The sequence below is a fragment of the Leuciscus leuciscus genome (assembly GCF_965113295.1).
Source record: "Leuciscus leuciscus genome assembly, chromosome: 9".
NCBI classification, from domain to species: Eukaryota; Metazoa; Chordata; class Actinopteri; order Cypriniformes; family Leuciscidae; genus Leuciscus; species Leuciscus leuciscus.
The window spans coordinates 10,633,155-10,654,615 of record NC_138733.1 but is presented as its reverse complement, the minus strand read 5'-3'; the positions used below and the strand labels follow the sequence as shown (position 1 = coordinate 10,654,615).

The following is a 21,461-nucleotide window of genomic DNA, read 5'->3' as shown; positions in this document are numbered from 1 at the left end:
CCGTCTCGGTGAACTTTTTTTTCTTGAGCAAGTCTTTAAAGTGAAACAAAACTCAGTGAATACTCGTCACACATTTATGAGCAATATATCTTTATAAACATTTAAGTGTGTACTTTTAACTGATCTGATTCAAAACGAAAACAAATATTCTCTGTTTAAGTAATTTGTATGAAACCAACAAGATATCCAGTTTCTCAAGCGCTTGCTCGTTCATTTTAATGTGACCACACCCACGCACGCAAAAGAGATTGACATGCTAATAGTCCACGTTAAGGAACGCAAACCTGTAAACGCCCTCATTACCTCAAAAACAAAGCACCTTACTTCATCATTCCTCTGCTTTTCGTCGAGTTTGGAAGACACGCTGTGAGCTTACATTGAATTTACCTCAGAAGAAGACAAGAAATATTTTAAGGTAAGAAATGTATTCTGAATTATATTAGAGTGTTATTGTTGCATAAACTTCACATTGTAGTTGAACTGTTGCTAGACAAAAATGTATGAAATCGACGGAAACATGTTGAAATATGAACTATAGAAAGGCAGGCAACCTTTCAATGCAAAATTTATGTACATGTATGACAAGAATATTTTTATGTTCGATAATAAAACAGCATGATATAAAAGTAGGTTAGTATGAGTGTTTACTATTATAATGTTGAGACCCGTGTTTATGGCTAAATACTGTGTTTGTGGATATATGCTCAAACGTAGATATGTATGTGATAACAATGTTTCATAGTTTGGAGCGGCTCGATCGCTTCAGTAAATGTTCTCTGCTCGCGCTGTGAGTTTGAGTCACTCGCACTGTGTGTTTGAAACACAAAACGCGCCAAACATTAGGCTTCATGTTTTTATTCCAATCTCATTTCATAACGTCATAACGAATGGAAACATTTTAAGTAACATATAATCCATATCTTTTTTCTCTAGTGTAGTGTACTGAAGTGTTCCTTTTGAACCATTTATAAGCCGCCTGCTATAGGCTATTGTTATTAATATTTTATGCAGCCATACAAGTATATGCCTACAAGGCACAACAAACCTGGTGTTCATATATATATAGTAATTTTTAAATAGCAATTTTAACCAGAAAAATCTACAATAGATTCCCAAAATCATGCAGCCCTATAGTTTCTCTTGATATCAGTAGGTTCACAGTTGTTGTTTATTTCTTTTATTTTTTTTACAGGGACCAGATGCCACTGATGAGTCCTGCTGACTTAAACATTCACATGAGTCTCCGTACATGAACATGGTAAAATGAAAAATCAAACACCTTGGAAATGACAGGTATGTACTATGTTTCAGGAATGGCACAAAGGTGTGTGACTGTTTAAGTCTCTGTCTTTAGATCAGTGTGTTCAATAATGTGCTTTTTTGTCTTTGTTTGTATCTTTGGATTATGTTATGTTGTAAATAAACTTTTTTTTTTTTTTTTTAAGCCATTCTTTTTAAAATCTCTCCTAATTTTTTTGTTCTAGTTCCCTTTCAGTCCCACCTGATAGGGCCATAGATCTTTGTCCTAACATCCTATGAAGGGATCTTGGTTCTAGCAGAAGGCCTCAGCCGCCTGGCTCCAAGAAAAAAATGGGCGAGCAGAGGATTTTTTCCAAGTGGCACCCCGTCAATCAAGGCGTTGCAAGCCGATAAAGCAGACACATAAACCTTGAGAGTGGGTTTACTGGGATAAACCCTGCTGATAATTTTTCCTGCAGGAAGTCCAGAACTGAATCAATCTGCTGGCAGTTAACTGGATCTGCATTACGTGCAGTGCACCACCTTTAAAAGACCCCCCATTTATTCGCAAAAGTAAAAAAAAATTTTTTTTTAATTGGTTTCAGTTTCGGTTTTCAGACCAAGTGCATCCAGAATTTTCGGTTTCGGCCCAGAATTTTCATTTCGCTGCATCCCTAGTGCTAGCCAGATGTGGGCAAAGTAAACAACTTCAATATTTGAGTGAAAGTACAGATGAAGAGTTTGGTTCCAAAATGCGATAAACGGCATTTAAAAAAAAAAGTAGTTCCCGCAAAAATCTGTAGGCTATTGTAGCCTATCTGGTCGGTATTGAAAAGTCCATTTTAAATTTTATGTAAAATGCGTTATCCGTAGTGTTATTCTGTCATGTTTTCTCCCTTTCTTTCCAAACCGCGACAAACGCCAGTCTCCCTTCTCTGCAGAATGCAATACATACGCTCAACCAATCACAGTGCACCATTCCACACATTGTAAACAGTAACGGCGGCACTTTGAATACACCCGGCATCCTAGTTTTCTTTATCTACTTTGTACTTTGTGATCAACAAACAAACAAAACAATGAATAAGTTTGACGGCATCGATGAACCTGTGGTGGTTTCTGCGGTGGGGAAGAAACGTAAGCCATCGAAATCTAATCATTTACGTGAGGAGATTAAGAAGATGAGGCACTCGGGAGAAGGAAAAATGCTCGCTGTTGCTTGTTCTTACACGACATCACACTTCTGTCACGCTGACATATTGACCCCAGGGTATATTTTGAAAAACTTTCAATTGTTTTACTCAAAGTCAACGAAAACCGAGCAGGACCAAGCCATTTTACAGTTGATCGCCATCAAAAAAAGTTCAGGAGGTATTTCCTAGCGATGGCTGATTGAATGTATTTTTAGTCCAGTGCTTGTATATAAGATTAGTATTGACCAAGTTCAGAGGCTGTCATATGTAGATCAACTTACTTTGTTGTGTATTTTCAACAGTTTCAATATAAAAAATAACTTTTATATTGATATTATATTCAATGGATTAATTGCATTTTGAAAAAAGAAAAGTGTCTTGAATTTATTGCATTTTGGGGAAAAAATTATAAATCTTTGAAAATCAAAATCTGGATTTTAATTTTTTATGTTATTAAAACCTAAATATGCTATGTGAAAGTTTGAAACAGTTTTCATCTTGCCACTTTCCTGGTAAAGAAAATACTTTCTCTTCAGATACTACTGGTCAAATATTACTCTATTACAAGTACTGTAGTGTATTTATGCCACACTATAAATTGGTATACTTAAAGTCTGCTAAATTGGATCAAAGTTTGTACTAAATGCATTTTAGTTGTCAAAAAGTAGTACTAAAGTTCAACTAAAGTTGTATTTAATATACTTGTTTGTGCTAAAGTGGAACTATTCCAAGTATACTTAAAGGGACTATGTGTAGCTTTTTAGGTATTTTATTATCTAAAATCAATATTTTTATTCATAAATATGCCCTCAATGGTGTACAAATACCTATACCAATGATCAGACTAATCCTCGTAAACGAAGAATTTATTATCTTTATATACATGGGACGGGTAGGCCCACAGAGGCTTCCCTTGTAGTTCCGCCATCTTGAAAAACTATAATAGCAGAGAGAGGGACAAAAAGTACTAGGCCAAGGCGTTTCCACAACGCGTTTTCGTTCAGAACCAGCGTCACGTGACTGAAGCCAGCAGAAGCGGAGGAGCAGAGCAGTGAGAGGCGCTTGTCACTGCACCGGCAAGTTTAAAAGGCTGCACTGCACGGTTATTTATACACCGTTCATTCATACATATGCTGAGTCACAGGATAAGGAGTCCACGTCGTCGAAAAAGTCCAAAATAGACCGTAAAAGGAAACGTGACTGGAAATTACAAAAACAAGGGTTAATGTCGGGATAGCTATGCAGGAGAAAGCTTTCAAAAGAGACCCTGAAGTTTCCTGCTTTCTTCTCGACAGGTAAGTCAATGTTACGGTCTTAATTACAAGCTTTTTTTCATTGCTTGGTTGTGTACTTTATTATATAGACAGTCGAACATTTATAGTTAAAAGTTAAACAGGCTCTTTGATGAATAGCAGCTATTGAGTAAAGTAACGTTAGAGAAGGCTCTGATGATGATGATGATGATGATGATATCTAACAATGCACGTACTTCAAAAAATATAACGACTAAAGGCGGCATTACTACTAATAACCATAGTTAATGTTTTTCACAGTCAGAAATTGATAACTGTAACATTCTTTTTTTCGTTGTTTCAAGTTTCAGTTTGTTTTAAATAACAAACCTGTTCACCCGATGAAAAACTTGAAGTGCTATTATAAGACATCCTGTCATAGCTTTTTGGTACATAACGGCAACCGTAGATGCAACGCGCATTTGAAAAAGTGAGGCGCTGGAGAGCATTATTCGTTTGAATGCAAAATACAATTTCACCACTAGATGGGAGAAATTCCTACACACAGTCCCTTTAAGTACACTTTAAACGTACAGTATGGGATTTTTTCTCCACTAGGGGTCGCTAACCTATTTACAAAAACAAAGGCGTAGATTGATGACGCAACATTTGCTATGAATTATGGATTTTGTCGTCAACGTCAAGCTGACCGATCTAATAATGTATATGGATTACTGAATACATCGATGCTTTTATCATGACTGTGATATGAAGCAGTTCGGGATTGCTAAGAGACAGCTATCAGCTCCAAACGCGATGCGAGTCCCGCGGATATAAAAGGAATATGGACATTTCATTCTACCGAACTACACGCAGAATTACTACTCACAGGTCAGTTTATTAGACAAATTAAACTTGAGAGGTAATGCAGAGCTGTTTCACTTGGTCTAACATTACACTATCACACTAAACTGCATTTGAATGTGTTGAAATGTATGTGTTAACGTTAGTTTGTCTGTATGAGACTAGCAGTAAGCTAGCTAGATCAACATTAGAATAACATACAGATCATATTCTAACATTTTATCATTGTTGAACTATATAACCTTGATTAGTTTTATGTAAATGTGCTCACCTGTTTAATAAAGTACATGTAGGAGTTGTCGAAGTCTCGGACGTGGAGCTCTCGTTTATATAGTGTCCATGGGAGCTCTCGACATCTCGAAAACACCGCGCTGATATTGATTCTCGGTTTAGTTCTCCTTTTTTATCCAAAGTCTGCTTGCCATGGTCCATAATGTTTGAACGAAACAACAACAGCGTGCAAATAGACATTGCGAACTACTCAGTTGTCCGCGTCAGTTTGGTTACTATCAGAGGGCTCTGGTTCATAGCTCTGGTTGCCATGGCAGCACGAGCGGAAACCAGAGACAACACGGATATGACGGCATTGACGGCGACAAAACGGAAATAAAGACACGGTCCGTCTTCGAATTAAAATATTAATTTCTCTGGATTTAGAAGTTAATTGGAACTGTCGGGATAATGTAAATACACAACTTTAAAAAATATATAACATAGATATAGTGATTTTTTATATTTTTAAATAAAAAAAAACACATATTGTGCCTTTAAATATACTCTTGTAGTGTTGCACGATATACCGGTACTAGAAAGGTATCGCGATACCCTGCTATTAAAAACGATATGATATTAACTTTTATTAGTACCGGTACTTTAAGAGTGACAGTAGGCTACTCTAAATAATAAGAGCAGTATTTCTTAATTTGCGTAGCTGTGTGACAGCAGGAGGACGTGTACATTCACTAAACAACGGAAGCAGAACAGTAAAATATACACGCGCAGCAACTGACAAAGAAACTTGCATGCATGAGTAAATAAAGCACGGGACGTGCTCGCGCTGCCGGGCTCAGACCTGAAGCGTGCGCACACGCCGTTCCGACAGCATATGATCGCGACTTCAGTTCTCTTTCGCGGATTATTAGGTTTGAATAGTCAAAATGATATGTAAAAATGCACGTCCTGGCGAGTATTCACATAAACACAGTCGGGTATGTCTTTAGTGAACGTAAACCGTTTGTAAAAAGAAATCGTATGTTCCAATGTATTGGATACGTGCAGGTCTTAAAGGGCCGGACCAGCAGCGTAATATTCTGTGTGATTAATGTTAATCCAACAACAAAAGAAAATAGACAGTCACCCAATGCTTGACTGAATAAATGTAATCTATTTATTAAGAATCAGTCTATAGTTAATTTATAGAGTGAAGACCTTATTTTTTCAGCTATAAGGTCTATTTAGCTTTCAAAAAATAAGTTTATTTTTTTTGTCTCTTATAGTATTTGTCATATTGTTTGTAATTTGCTTTTTTTCTTATTTTTAATAACAAAGATACAATTAAAATAAATATCTATATTATAATTATAAAATTAACGTTACATTTAAAAAATATTAAATGACTCGTATCATGAAATAAGATTTTGGTCATCCCAACCTGTTCAGAGTTGTGAAAGGTTTGTAAATGTTAGCATGATTGATAATGTGATTGTTGCAAACATCTCGGTAAGGACGTTCACACTGACATGTAATTATTATTATTTATTTTTTTAATAAAGGGGAGGGAATGGTCATAAAGCAGGGCAGGAAACTGCTGGTCATGTGAGTTTTTGGCTTTTTAAAATTAATTTATAAAACAATGATTTGTAAGTTCTGTCATATTTTTCAATTACTTTTACTGTTTTAGTTTTTTTGCCGTGGTATCGATTCAGTATCGGTATCGAGGTATTTTTGTCTGGTATCGTATCGAAGTCATAATTTTGGTATCGTGACAACACTATACTCTTGTATTTAAAGAGATAGTTCACCCAAAAATGAAAATTAGCCCATGATTTACTCACCCTGAAGCCATCCTATGACATTCTTCTTTCAGACGAATACAATCGGAGTTATATAAAAAAAAATTCCTGGCTCTCCCAAGCTTTATAATGGGAGTGAATGGCTGTTTGTCTTTGGAAGTCCATCAAAGCACATGTATTCATGATTAAAGAGCTCCACGCGGCTCTGGGGGTTAATAAAGGCCTTCTGAAGCGAAGCGATGCGTTAGTGTAAGAAAAATATCCATATTTAAAACTTTATCGACTAAAATAACTTAGTTGTTTTAGTTATCTTAAGTCCGGCAGACGGCCGTACGCAACAATTTAAGGCGAAAGAGTAACCCTTGAACTTGACGCACAACGTAATGACGAACGCGGTTGCCCAGCCCTGGGCTGGGTTTCCCGAAACCTTCTTAGCGCTACGTCGTTCTTAAGTTACACCTTAAGCTGTACCTTATCGTTAATACGTGTTTCCCGAAACGTTCTAAGTTAAGTATTCCTTCTGTAAGTAATAGGTTCGGAAGGTTGGTCTGGACCACTCTTAGCTTTACCTTATCACTGTTGCAGGGCTATACGAATATAATTATGAAGTTTTAATACACCCAGACAGTGTTCAATTAGGCTAATTCAAGTGTTTTCATGCAAAGAATAAAAATTGTCATTACACTGATTGTTGTTACATTTTTTATTATGTTATCCAAAGGTACATCAGCTGGCAAACCATTAAAGACTTAATAAGTCTATTTAAAAGGGAATGATTGTGGTGGGGAGTTTGCTCAAAATATGGCAGCGATACAGCGAATAGTTGTTCTAAAAGACGGCGCGGTCCACGGAGCGCTTTCAAAGGCCAGTGAAAGCATACGGTCAGTTAAGTCCTATTCGGACGCTAATTGTTTCTCATGGGCTCGTATGGTACGGTATTTTAAACATTTACAGGGGCAAGTCGGGGATTTTAGTGCCATAATGCAGTGTTTTTTTTCTCACCCAAACCCACATAAAAATCCCTAGCCAAATTAGTACCTACTGTTTTTTGACAAACAGGTCGTGTGGTAATTAAATTGCCGTCTGAATCCACATCTCTGAGTTTACAAGAAGAAATTCAAAATTCACTGTGTTGTTCACAGTGTGCAAAATTCACACTGTTTAAATTCTTTTTGATCACTGCCGAGCACCGTACGTAAGATGCATCACTTTTATTACTGAAATGCTGGAAAGTATTTACAAGAACAATATTTCATCGCAGCTCCACCTCAGCGAACAAAAATGGGAAAGAGAAGAAAGCATGTAAACATCTGAAATGGTTATTGTGGCAGCAATATATGATACAATTTTTAAATATGTAGGCTAGGCTATTATAGTTTGGATTCTTTTTTATAATATCTAATGAGTCCTAATAAATGCAATTTCAACTATTTCTAAAGTGCTTCTTTTTTATAAAGAACACCGCTTTCTCGCATAACGCAGTGAATTAGTAGCCTGGCTCCGCCCTCCTGCGTACTTCCGCTCAATTTTATTTCCCTTCAGTACTACGTCTGGGATTGTGGTGTATTCTTTGGTTTTCTCCGATAATTTTTTTACCGGTCCAATCAGCAAACAGAGGGAGTGGCTGAGAACGATGACGTTGAGGTCGTGCGCTAGTTTGAGTTGTAGGTAGGGATGGGTATCGTTAAGGTTTTAACGGTATTACTACTCTTACCGATACTCCTTATCGATCCGGTACTTTAACGGTATTCTTATCGGTTCTTTTCGTTATTTTTTAAAAAAGGGGAAAAATGATTTATAACATAATTAATATTGCTTTATATTCTGAAATGTTAAATATATATAAAAGCAATGCTTTAACAAAACAAATAAAACATGGATGTTATGTAGAAGGGTGCAGGGTTTTGTGTTTTATATACAGAAGACATAGGACACCAAAAACAAAGTACAAACACATGGTCAAAAAAAAAAAAGAAAAAAAAGGTATACAATAAAACAAATATACAAATTATATACCCAGTGCTTTAATTTCAGTAATGTCTACTGAGATTACTGTTCAGGAGTAATATGGGCTAAAAAGACATCTAATAAAGTCAGATGTAAAATAACACTGCATAGTTTATCATAGATAGATTAAAGCTTATAAAAGCCAAAATTATTCATTCAAGAGCTGCGCTGATTTTCTCTTTGCCTTTTGTTGTTTGATTCACATTAATGGAGCAATCGTCAGCAGGTTTATTAGACTGCTGCCTCTTTAAGACCAAATGCAGATCTAATCATTATTACGCATCATATTTTCTCAAAACTATTTACGCCCATTTAAGACATAAACTGTAGTTAAGAGAATAAACTTTTTATGTGAATCTCCAAGAAGGCCATTTTGACATATTTGTGTGTAAATTTGATCGGTTAGATGCGCACACGAAGCCCAAAATATACGTTGCTGCTTGTCTTGTTGCGGTGTGTTTCGGAGCGCGCGCCGCCTTTGGAACAGCGTCTATTGCGTCAATTTTGGTACTTTTAATAGCCTTTTATTATCAAACGTGTCCCGCAGTTTAGCATCAGTATAGACTATATTTTACAACAATCACGATCGTGCAGATTCTGACGTTACGTTTGGGTTTTAGGGAGAAATGACAGCGCACCGCTGTGAAGGGAAGGAAGTTGCGCTGGAGAGAATGTGGCTTTAGTTTTTAATGGTTATACCTCAAATATCATCTTTTTTTATAATCATTGGAAGCCAAAATCTAAATCTAAAATAAAATTAGTTTAATATCAAACATCTAAAGTGTAACCGTTTGAATGTTCAGTTCTGTCCTCATCGTCACTCATTAAGCAGGGCTGTTGTGTTGCGCGCGCCGTGGCTCCGTGTGAAAGAACACTCTCTCTCTTTAGCAAAAATGCATCACAGACAATAATGGTTCAATATTATTATAGAAGTGGCTGGCGAGATTAAATTAGCAAGATAATAATTTCTTAATAGCAATAATAAATGGCACGTGTACTTTCTTAATTTCTCCAGTACCGACAGCAGAACCGATAACGTCCGAGCTTATCGATCCAGCGGTCTTTCACAATTCAGCACCGGGGCCCGTTTAATACCGGGTTTCGGTACCCATCCCTAGTTGTAGGGTTACGTCACGACCAAACATTAGCGATTGGTGAAAGATCCAGAGTGGCTCTGGGCAGATCAAATAGTTTTAAACTTCAACAGAAAACCCGCCTACAAGGAAGTTAACGCTTGTCAATGGAGAGAGGACAGACTCTCTGTACAAATGAAATGTACGAGAGTCTGGTAGAACCAGGCTACTGAATTAGCCCCTGCACGAGAGAATAATTGATTCTCGAGCCATCGATATCAACCAATTCACACCATCGCCACGGACAGCACCGGGTAACATCGCACGTAAGAAGGTAGGCTATATCTTAAGCAGCTTCCTAAGGTATGGTTCGGGGAACACACCTAGAAATGGTATACCTTTAGTTAAGTTATACCTTAAGAGTCTTCGTAGCGCGCTAAGAGACAACATTATCTGGAAACCTAGCCGTTAGTTTGAACCGCGAGAGACGTCAAAGCTTACGCTACTCCTCCTACGTCATACATCCTCAAGTGTTACTCTTTTGGCGTGAGTCGACTTGCGTACAGCCGTCTGCTGGAAGCGGCAACACAAGCTCCCTCGTTTTACCAGTTGCACCAACCCGCAGATATGCCCCATGCAAAACTGGGGTTACATTGTATTATTTCTATACTGTTACAAGTCCTGCTATAAGCAAACAGATTTTTCCATCAATGACAGGACAAATAATATGGATTAACCCTCTGGGGTTGGCAAACGCGCCGGCGCGTTTTGCTGGATTTTTTCACATAGTAGCACAATAAACTTAAATTACTCTGTCATTTATGGTCATACAGAAAAAAGAAATATGAAAAAAGAATGTGATATTTCTACTTTTGATATTTCAGAACTGCTTGAGTTTCGGTGCGTGTGGATGGAATAAAACCATCCGTAACATTTCTCTGCCGATTGTCTCTGCGGGCTTCAACTCTCAATGTACTGCACAACGGCTTGTAAGGCTGGTGCCAGTATGTCTGATCGACCCCTCGATGAAACAAAAGGCCCTCCTGAGAATTAACACTTGAACTATCTCCTGAATATGTAACAGGAACTTCCGAGACGCAGCACACAGTGCAGTTCACACTTCACACACACTATCTCCCCTTCATCCCCCTCCTCCTCCTCACCTGAAATACACTGAAAACCTATGCAATGCTATGTATGTACAAGAAGTAACTATGCATGTTTGATATCATTTAAAGTGTCTCAGTGCGCCTGGTAAAATGGTCTCATTCTCCCAACCATAATGAAAAGCTAAAGAAGTTATAAAATATGAGAAAAGTGATGTGTCCCTTAAAGGTGTTTCCCTCCCCCAGATCCTCCATTCAGACTATACCCCCTGTATGTAAAACAAGAACCTATTCAAGTACAAATTCTGATCTCACAGTGTGAATCCCTAAATAGGGAACCAAAATCTAATTATAATGACAGACGCCACCATTTGGCGTCTGACCATTTGGATCCTTGCCACTGTTGCCTTTGGCTTGCTCAGTTGGGGATATTTTGGGGATATTTAATTTAATTTTATCAATCAATAAATTCCTCTTGAAACAAACTTTGTTGTATTATTTTAATTTAATACTGTGAAGCTGCTTTGATACAATCTGTATTGTGAAAAGCGCTATACAAATAAACTTGACTTGACTTGACATTTGGTAAGAATATTGAATTATCTGGGTATATAAGGAAAAGGTGTAAAAAAGTTCGAGGAGTCTGTAGGTTGACTGCCCACACAACCGCTGTGTGAAATTTTTGTTGCCAGGTAATAATTTCTACAAATTCTTCGATTCCTGAATTGTTGTTAAGTTATGATTAACTGATGATTTTATTCTTGCGAATTGGATTTTGAATGATTGCTTCATTACCTGGTCAATAAATTGTAAACGTTTGATTTTATCCTGACTGACTCTGAGACTGTTTTTCCCAAATAGATTATTGGATCCGTATAGTCCCACAAGGTTATGCCAGATTAGCGACGGCTGATATCTGACATCATTGCACGTGTACTTGAATGTCGAGACGAGATATTTCCGTTTAGAGCAGCGAAGGCTGGTTCATCAATCTAACTCGTGGTGCGTCTATACCTCTGTTCTTGGTTTAATGTTGCTTTAGATAAGTGTACGTGAACAATCACGGGCTTGGCTAATCCAAAGCTATTGAAGAGAAGTAAAGTTGATCTACTGACGTCTTTAATGGTTGCCAAAACCTCTACTAAAGTAAAACGATTGAATTAAGAGCCACGAGGGGGCATTCAAGGGGGTTATATCTCTGATGGTGTACGTATAAATACGGCAAATCTTAGATATATAACCAATTTTACCTCTGATTGATGGTCAGAACTGGAGATAATGGTGTATCGAGACCTGCGAAGGCCAGTGCATCAGAGTGATATAGTTTCCTAAATCTGAGCAGGTAAAATATTTTTAAAGAGTCGGAAAGAATAATCAAACATTCGTTCATGTTTTAATGATGCCCAGATATCATTAAAACCTTTTCATTTATGGAGTCAGATGAAATAACGAGAAAATACATATGAGAATTGTGTTCCATTTAATCTTGTTGTGTTACGTAAAAGGAAAGACAGTAACTCGCAGAGAAACCTTCCCCGTATTATTGGAAACCCCCATTGGACCAATAGACGGGCTTACAGGCTCCTAAAGCAAAACGCAAGGAAATTATTTGGCGGTTTGACGGTCTCGCATTACGCTGTGGACTGAAATTATTTCAATACATTTTACGTTGTTACTTTTCATGCAGTCAACATTTCTGTATTTATTTGACATTTTAACTTTTTGTGTAATTTTTGAGGACTGGTCAGGATAATTTTAATAATTCGTTTAATAATTCATAATATTTTGACAGCTCAAAGGGCTGCAGTTAGGGCTGCAACTACGGGCAATTAAAGTATAAGTGTATTACGGTAGGTGCACTGAAGTGTATTAGGAATATTAATTTCTTAATTTCTTTCACCATTTCAAACTAACTAACTGTTTTTTTTCTTTATTTGTCATGATTACATATCTTTACTTTTTTAACTACTTTCTATATGTAGGCTATGTAAAGCTGCTTTGCAACCATGAAAAATTGTGAAAAGTCCTATAGAAATTTTTATTGAATTAATCAATACCTGATATTCAAAGTGTGGTTAAATTATTGAAAAGGTAAAGGTCATAATTATAAAGCTTACCTCATGATTGTGAATTATAATTTTTTTGTAACTCAAAACACATTTCCTGTAAACTTTTATCTATACTATTTTTATACTCAACAAGTACAACTCAAATACAGTTCATTGTATTGTACATTTAATCATAACAGGTCAACAGAGGATTCAACAAAAATAATTACTGAAGTTGTAATTATAATTATATATAATTATTGAGTCACACGTTTCTATATCTGTATTGTGCTATTTGAACAGGTATATAAATATGTTTGCAGACCTGTATATGCGCAGAGTGAGACAGGATGGGGATAGCTGAAGAGGGACCTTCTGACCTTAGAGGTCAGGATGCATCTAAATTTGTTGGTCCCAGTGTCATAAATAGTGATGAATAGGAGCATGTGCAGAAGTGTGCCCAAGTTAATGGAAACCTACTAGGAAAAGCAACAGCTGAAGGAGACCTTGGTAAAGAATATAAAAGGTGTCGCACATCTCCTCCTCCTGGTCTTACACTCTGCAGGCAGGCTCTGAATGTATGTATGACTGTCTGACCTTCTCTTGCAAGAGAATAAATTACTTTAAAGATAATTTTACTCAGTGTCTCTTACGCAGTGATGCTGTTTAAGAAATTTGCCACAACATACTTAAGTATTTAACAAATGAATTTTATGCAGCATGCTCTTCCCCCAAACATACAAAACAATATTGGTGTGTGTCAATTTCAGCCATAGGGCGTGAACACGGAGGGACACGCCATTTGTATTTGTGGATCGCTCATATTTCCTTTCTTTCTTTTTTTTTTCTTTTTCTCTCACTTGTAAGACAGAGTGAAGATGAAAAGAGAAAGGATTCTCTGCACACTGCCTGCAAAAACAAACTCCTATCAGAAGAAATAGTTTTTTTCAGAGCTGAATATCACTCACACACACACACACACACACACACACACACACACACACACACACACACACACACACACACACACACACACACACACACACACACACACAGTATGGTCTGAAGACAAAAGACCTGCTACTGCACCTGTGGCACATCTAATTATAGCATCTGATTATAGCCACACATTCCGATGATGTCACTGTCACTGTTGGTATTAATGAGTCTACTCCTCCTGGATACTGTTATAAGCATGAGCCCCGTCTGATTGGTCGTGGCGGAGGTGTTGCAACCATTTATAGAGATATTCTAAATGTTACTCAGAAAACGGGTTATAAGTTTATTTCATTTGAAGTACTTGTACTAAATGTTACGCTCTTAGATGTTAGAAAAACATCCCTATTATCTCTAGCCTTGGCTACCGTATATAGACCGCCAGGGCCTTACGCTGATTTCCTAAAAGAGTTTGCAGATTTTCTCTCAGACCTATTAGTCAATGTCGATAAAGCATTAATTGTTGGAGATTTTAACATACACGTAGATAATCCAAATGATGCGTTAGGGGCTGCGTTTACAGATTTATTAAATTCATTTGGGGTCAAGCAAAACGTCACCGGACCAACTCATCGTCTTAATCATACACTCGATTTAATTATATCACATGGAACCGATCCAACCGATATAGATATCATTCCACAAAGTGATGAAGTCACTGATCACTACATGGTAACTTGCATATTACGTACTGCTGTAATATGTCATGCAGCGCCACGTTATCAACCAGGCAGAACAATCCTCCCATCCACCATAGATAATTTCTCAAATTGCTTATCTAATTTGTCTCAGCTGCTGCCTGAACCCAAACAAACAGATGAACTAGAAGAACTAACTAGCACTATGAGCACCATTCTCTCTAGAACAGTGGATGTGGTTGCACCTATTAAATTAAAAAAGGTCAGAGAGAAAAATAAAGCACCATGGTATAACAATACTACGCATGTTTTAAAGAGAGAAACCCGTATTTTAGAGCGTAAATGGAAACAAACTAATTTAGAGGTCTTTAGAATCGCGTGGAAAGACAGTATGTCACGTTATAAAAAGGCCCTAAAAGCGGCCAGGGCTGAGCACCTCCGCAAACTAATAGAAAACAACCAAAATAATCCAAGGTTTTTATTTAACACCGTGGCTAAACTAACAAATAAACAGACGTCACCCGAACAAAATATCCCGTTACAGTTCAGTAGTAATGATTTCATGAACTTCTTCACTGAGAAAATAGAAAGCATCAGAACCACAATTGTAAACGTTCAATCTTCAATCGCGCCTTATAATTCAGCTTCAATTATCACCCCGCAAGAACAATTACAGTGCTTTACAACTATAGAACAAAAAGAGTTAAATAAACTTATCACTTCATCTAAAACAACAACATGTTTATTAGATCCTATACCAACTAAACTACTGAAAGAAGTGTTACCTGTAGTGGAAGAGCCTCTCCTCAATATTATTAACTCGTCTTTATCTCTAGGTCATGTTCCAAGAACATTTAAACTGGCAGTTATAAAACCTCTCATTAAGAAACCACAATTAGATCATAATAATCTAGCAAATTATAGACCCATTTCAAATCTTCCATTTATGTCTAAAATATTAGAAAAAGTGGTGTCCGCTCAACTGGGCTCTTTCTTGCAACAAAATGATATCTATGAAAAGTTTCAGTCTGGATTCAGATCGCATCATAGCACTGAAACTGCGCTCGTTAAAATCACAAATGATTTACTTTTAGCTTCTGACCAAGGCTGTATCTCAATACTAGTTTTACTTGATCTTAGTGCTGCGTTCGATACTATAGATCACACAATACTCTTAGATCGACTACAAAATTATACTGGTGTTCAAGGACAAGCACTAAGCTGGTTCAAATCATACCTATCTGACCGCTACCATTTTGTCTATTTAAATGGAGAAAATTCGATCATAACTCCAGTAAACTATGGAGTGCCGCAGGGATCTGTGTTAGGCCCTCTGTTATTTTCAATATATATGATGCCGCTTGGAAATATTATAAGGAAACATGGAATTAGTTTCCATTGTTATGCTGATGACACTCAAATATATATTTCATCAAGGCCGGATGAAAACGCTAAATTTTCCAAATTGACAGAGTGTGTTAAAGATATAAAAGATTGGATGACGCGTAATTTTCTTTTATTAAATCCAGAAAAGACAGAGGTAATACTTATCGGTTCAAAAAACCGCCCACAAAACCTCGCACAATACAACTTTAACATCATAGGATGTCCTGTTACTTTATCCGCTACAGTAAAAGACCTGGGTGTTATACTCGATTGCAACCTGTCTTTTGAAAATCATATTTCATGTTACAAAAACAGCCTTTTTCCACCTTAGAAACATTGCTAAGCTACGTAATATGCTATCAGTTTCTGATGCAGAAAAGTTAGTTCATGCATTCATGACCTCGAGACTGGATTACTGTAATGCCTTATTAGCTGGTTGTCCTGCATCCTCAATAAACAAGCTACAGTTAGTTCAAAATGCCACCGCTAGAGTTCTTACGAGATCAAGAAAATATGATCATATAACACCGATTTTATCATCACTGCATTGGTTACCTATAAAGTTCCGTATTAATTACAAGGTATTGCTACTGACTTATAAAGCCCTAAACGGCTTAGCTCCAGTCTATTTAACGGATCTTCTATCGCCCTATAATCCATCGCGCTCTTTAAGATCACTTAATTCAAGGCTTTTGGTCATACCTAGGATATTCAGAACCACCAAAGGAGGGAGAGCATTTTCACATTTGGCTCCAAAACTCTGGAATAGTCTTCCTGATACTGTTCGTTGCTCAGACTCGCTCTCCCAGTTTAAAACTAGATTAAAGTCGCATCTCTTCAGCCAGGCATTCATATAATCCCACAGTTCAAACTACAATCCGGCCTCTAGCTCATAAATGCCAGAGGAGAACTGGCCCCCGACTGAGCCTGGGTTCTCCCAAGGTTTTTTTTCTCCATTAGGTCACCTGATGGAGTTTTAGGACACCATTAGGTCACTTGATGGAGTTTTTCGGTTCCTTGCCACTGTTGCCTTTGGCTTGCTCAGTTGGGGATATTTTGGGGATATTTAATTTAATTTTATCAATCAATAAATTCCTCTTGAAACAAACTTTGTTGTATTATTTTAATTTAATACTGTGAAGCTGCTTTGATACAATCTGTATTGTGAAAAGCGCTATACAAATAAACTTGACTTGACTTGACTGTCCGAGGCTATAGAAGTTCAAAGTCAATTCCATTCACGTGTTGCACACATATATATTCACAGCTGGTCATGCACGAAAGCGTTCCCATATGCGCTGAATCAAGCGCAGAATTGAGTGTAGCTTTTGAAAGGGAACTTTTGATACTTTGTGGTAAAAGTGGCTGTCCTATTGACTTTGTCCTATCAGTGTGCTGCCCTGCAAAGGCAAAAGACCTTAACTCGCTAGAGTGTGAAACTGAGAAAAATGACTTTAAAGTTTCTGTTTTGTCCAGACAAAAGTATTATAGGTAGGACTCCCAAAATTTGACAACTAGTTGCTATAATGAAGAAATGTTTGTATGCAAACAATCTTGAGCTCAAACTTGACCTTTGCCCCTTGTTTGGCTGTTACTGTACTCTGCCTTTGTATCATATGCCAAAAATAAGGAGTCGTGCAAAGGCAAAAGGCAGTAACTGACATATAATCAATATTTGCTTGCTGTCCCCCATACTTACATCCATTATAAGAACACCTAAGCAAGGTCTAGTCATCATGGTATGTGTTTTAAATTATATAGAAGACCTTTGGTTGTTCCTATTTAGTGCTATAATGATCAGGATAGTGCAGCAACACTAACAACGTTAAACAGTATGACAGATACAGATAAACAGATAATTAAAACGTAAACAGATAAGTTACTTTGCAGTACAGTATGTACAGTATGAATAAATGCAAGAAATATTTTCACAATAAAGATAATTTAATTATAATTGAATACAAATGTTTTTTTTTATATAAATTACAGAGGAGCAGTAATTTATCAATTTGCAACAAGAATATTTCATATTCATTAGGCGTGCTTAGGCCTTTATTTTGAAATAGCAATAAACATGAAAAATAATGAAAGATTGGTAGAAAGCTCAGTTTGTTTTTATACCAAGAGTTTAAAAAAAATAACACCAATTAAATTATCTAAAAAAAAAAAGTCAGATTTAAAAAAAATATATATAAACAAAAATATTATGGATTCTCGATTCGTGATGCGGCTGCCAGCTATAACGCACATATGCGCTCTTTTTATGCGTTTATTAGAGGTTGAATTAAAATGACGGTGACAGTTAAAGGGTTAAGGGCCACCAAACTGCTCAAGATGCACAGTCAACGAACTCGACTTGGATTACTGCTTTTTATTTCTGAGATAATATAGACAGAGTCAACCGAAAAAAAGTTGGAATTACTTTTACCATTTAGGTTAGCCTACTTTGTACGGACGTTAGCGATAACTAGCTTAGTGGTATATGGATTTGTGTACGATCTGACATGAACACCTGCAAGAAGGAAATATGGCTCAAACACGTATGGATTGTTGTGGATACAGCAGATGACGTGCATTGCTATGGATTATGGATTATGCATCTTCCATGGATTATATCGGATTGCATGGAAAGGTAGGATGCCTGTGTATTTAATAATTGGTTTTCGGCGTCTGATGTGAGGCGAGTGTCAACGTTAGCGCTAACTTACGTGACACAGATTAAATTTAGCTAGCTCCGGGCTGTCACTGATATTGACAGATCTGAACCATCGCCCTGAACAAAAATAACAACATTTATGACAACCTATTAGCTTGCATACCATCTAAGTATGGCTTGTTCACCTTGCTTTGTTTCTGATTGCATACTTGGAGCAGTTAGTCTGGCCAAAGATGTGTTGTGTGTATGTTACGTGGTTTGGTGACAATTAAAGAGCGCCACATTTGACAGTATGACAAAGCCAGAGTACAGTAACATCACAGCGGCACCGTAACATCTCTCTTGATGCCAGGCTAAACAAAGTCAGAACACCGTAACTCAACTTCAGCGTGCTGGAACAAAGGCAAAGAGCCGTAACAACTGTTACGGTGTTCTGCTGTGGTTTCTCGTATGGTTTTGGAAGTTACGGTTGTCATGGCCCTTTATTTTCTCGTTAAAACAATCAAATTGACTCACGATATTTATTCACATGATAAAGGAGGTCTCAAATACCACAAAAATGACACTAACTCATTTTTGACCAAACATGATGTTACGGCGTTTTGCCTTTGTAGGGCAGTGTGGCTCTCATGAAAGAAAAAAATAGTGAAGACCACTGCCTTAATCAATTTGTTTTTAAACTTGTTGCAAATTTAAAGGGTTCATATGATGCTATTTTAAAATTTCATTATTTTGTTATTCGTTGTAATAAAATAGGTTAACATGCTTTATTGTTAAAAAAAAACATACTATTTTACACATACTGTACATTATTGCTGCTCCTCTATTCCCAGTTTGTCTGAAACGCTCTGATTTCTACAAAGTCCCTCCTTCTGAAAAGCTCAGAGTGCTCTGATTGGCCAGCAGACCCAGTGCGTTGTGATTGGCCAAATACCTCAAGCGTGTGTCAGAAATATAACGGCCAATACCATAATCACAAGCTTCCGCTTCCAAGGCTTTAAGCAATTGTAAACACAGTTAACAATATTGTCGGTTTACCGTATCATTTTGAGCCAGAGTTGGATTCTGAAAATGCTGATGATAAAACCGATCGTTCGGAACCAACTTTGCAAGCACGACTTGACCAGAACATTTCACAATAGTAAGTAGTCTTTGTACTTTCCCAGGTTCAGGAAGCTGTCCTCTGTAAAATGCGCTGTTGTGCACAAGCACACATTTGGGTTGTACTGCTCAGGAACAGCTTTATAACAAAATCCTAAGCTCTGATTAAAGCCGAGTGCACGCTGTGCGCTTTATATAGTCCTTTCCGATTGTTCCTTGTCAGACTGTACGAACATGATCCTCACTGTAAGCCATGTCACACTGTAAGATCTCAGTTGTCATTAATGAATAAAGTCGTTAAAAACGGACGCACGCAAGAACTTGTCCAGAATTTTACATCATCAATCAATAACATGTTCGGTGATGTGAGCTGCATTACACGCGGGATTGAAATGGTGGCTACAAAGAAATCTTTAACGTTCATTTTGATCATGGCTTGTCTTGAAGAACGAAGACAATTTGATGGTCGTTGTATAAGTCACACTGCAGGACTGTGAGTCAAATCTTCTGACACTGCTAGAATTTCATCGGAGGTAAAATTTGATCGCAATGGTCATTAATCGGCTGTCAGTGAACATGTCAAACTAACAGTCAAAGACTTCAGTTTTTGGCCTAGGATCAGAGGAACCTTTAAGGTTTTGCAAAATTTGTCCCTGACAGCCAAATCGTGGCCAAAATCGTACCTGGCTTAACATCTGAAAGAGTCTCCACGGCATGACGACAACTCTAAAATTTCCTGAAGTCTAGTCTTCTTTCTTTGCGTATGCCTTTGGGCAGGCATTATGCTAATATTTCACATTGTGATGTTGACATTTGAAGAACTAATATCTGGACTCTAAAGGCGGCCGTACAAAGTGCGAGTTCAGAGACTCAGGAGGTTGTGAGATATTGCACACATTATGAGTCAGTTAACCTGATAATCGCGTCAAAGCAGCTGTTATATGGTATACATATTATTTTATCCTGAGCCGGTGGCAATCATGTGAGCTTTCGCGCTAAACACAGAGACCAGAGCTTTCAATGTTGCAGGCAGCTATAGCTTCAGATAGAAAAATGACAGAAATGTGTGTGCAAATGATTTGTTGAAAAGCAGAGACCAGTAACCATTCCTTTCAACATAAATAACTTGAGAGAAAGAGAGAGAGGCGTGTGTGTGTGTGTGTGTACACTGTATGATTGCAGCCACTGAGCTATAGCCTCATCGATAGCCTGTGACATGGTTGTGTATGATTTGGCAATAGGGGATAGCCCATACACTGGGGAAAGTCGGGCCGACTCCCCGAATTTTTTAAACATGTTTATACATTATCGGGAGGTGCTCGTAATTCCTCTCACACACATAATGCATAGAAAGATCTGTGGTTTTGAAAATACCCGTGTTCATTTGGACAGGGGCTTAGAAAGCAACTGAAGCTATAGTAAATGTTTGGTGGGTCAAAAACAGGAGCAACATGTCATGTGATGTGATGGAGATGAATAAAATGAAATTGACCTTCAGTCTTTAGTCTTTTGTGCTGAGATTTAGTGTGTTTAAAGAACAGCCCTAAAAATTAGAATAAAGGACACTTCTTACCGAGGACAAAGATATATGTGAATATCGGAGAGATGATCTTACCTCAGTATCTGCAGTTTACAGCGAGGATCCTCCAGTACAGGAGAGAGATGCTTCACCGAATTTGATATTTTATTATATGACAGATCCAGTAGTCTCAGGTGTTCAGGGTTTGATCTCAGAGCTGAAGTCAGAGCAGCAACACCTTCACCTGTGACGCCACAATCCCTCAACCTGTAGAGAACAATGACACACTCTTCAATCTCTCAGTTCAGATCAGATCAGTTTAGCAGTGAATCCATTATTAAAGAGAAAGTTCAAACTTAAAGCACAAATCAATATGTTTGATGGATCAATT

The 21,461-nt window shown here is 37.4% G+C and overlaps 1 protein-coding gene and 1 long non-coding RNA gene across 3 annotated transcripts in view; both read right to left on the bottom strand.

Annotated features, from left to right (window-relative positions):
* The window catches only part of LOC309506436 (NACHT, LRR and PYD domains-containing protein 3-like), a 271,279-nt gene that overhangs the window by 80,990 nt on the left and 168,828 nt on the right, over positions 1-21,461 (bottom strand). For both annotated transcript variants that reach the window (XM_082180383.1, XM_082180384.1), the window contains exon 9: positions 21,167-21,337. In XM_082180383.1, the coding sequence (XP_082036509.1) occupies positions 21,167-21,337 (171 nt within the window). The remainder of the gene's footprint in view (positions 1-21,166; positions 21,338-21,461) is intronic.
* On the bottom strand, positions 10,105-13,878 carry LOC309506479. The gene is made up of 3 exons (XR_014208790.1): positions 13,807-13,878; positions 13,560-13,737; positions 10,105-10,216 (listed from the first exon to the last, which is right to left on the bottom strand). It is a non-coding gene; the product is annotated as an uncharacterized lncRNA (long non-coding RNA).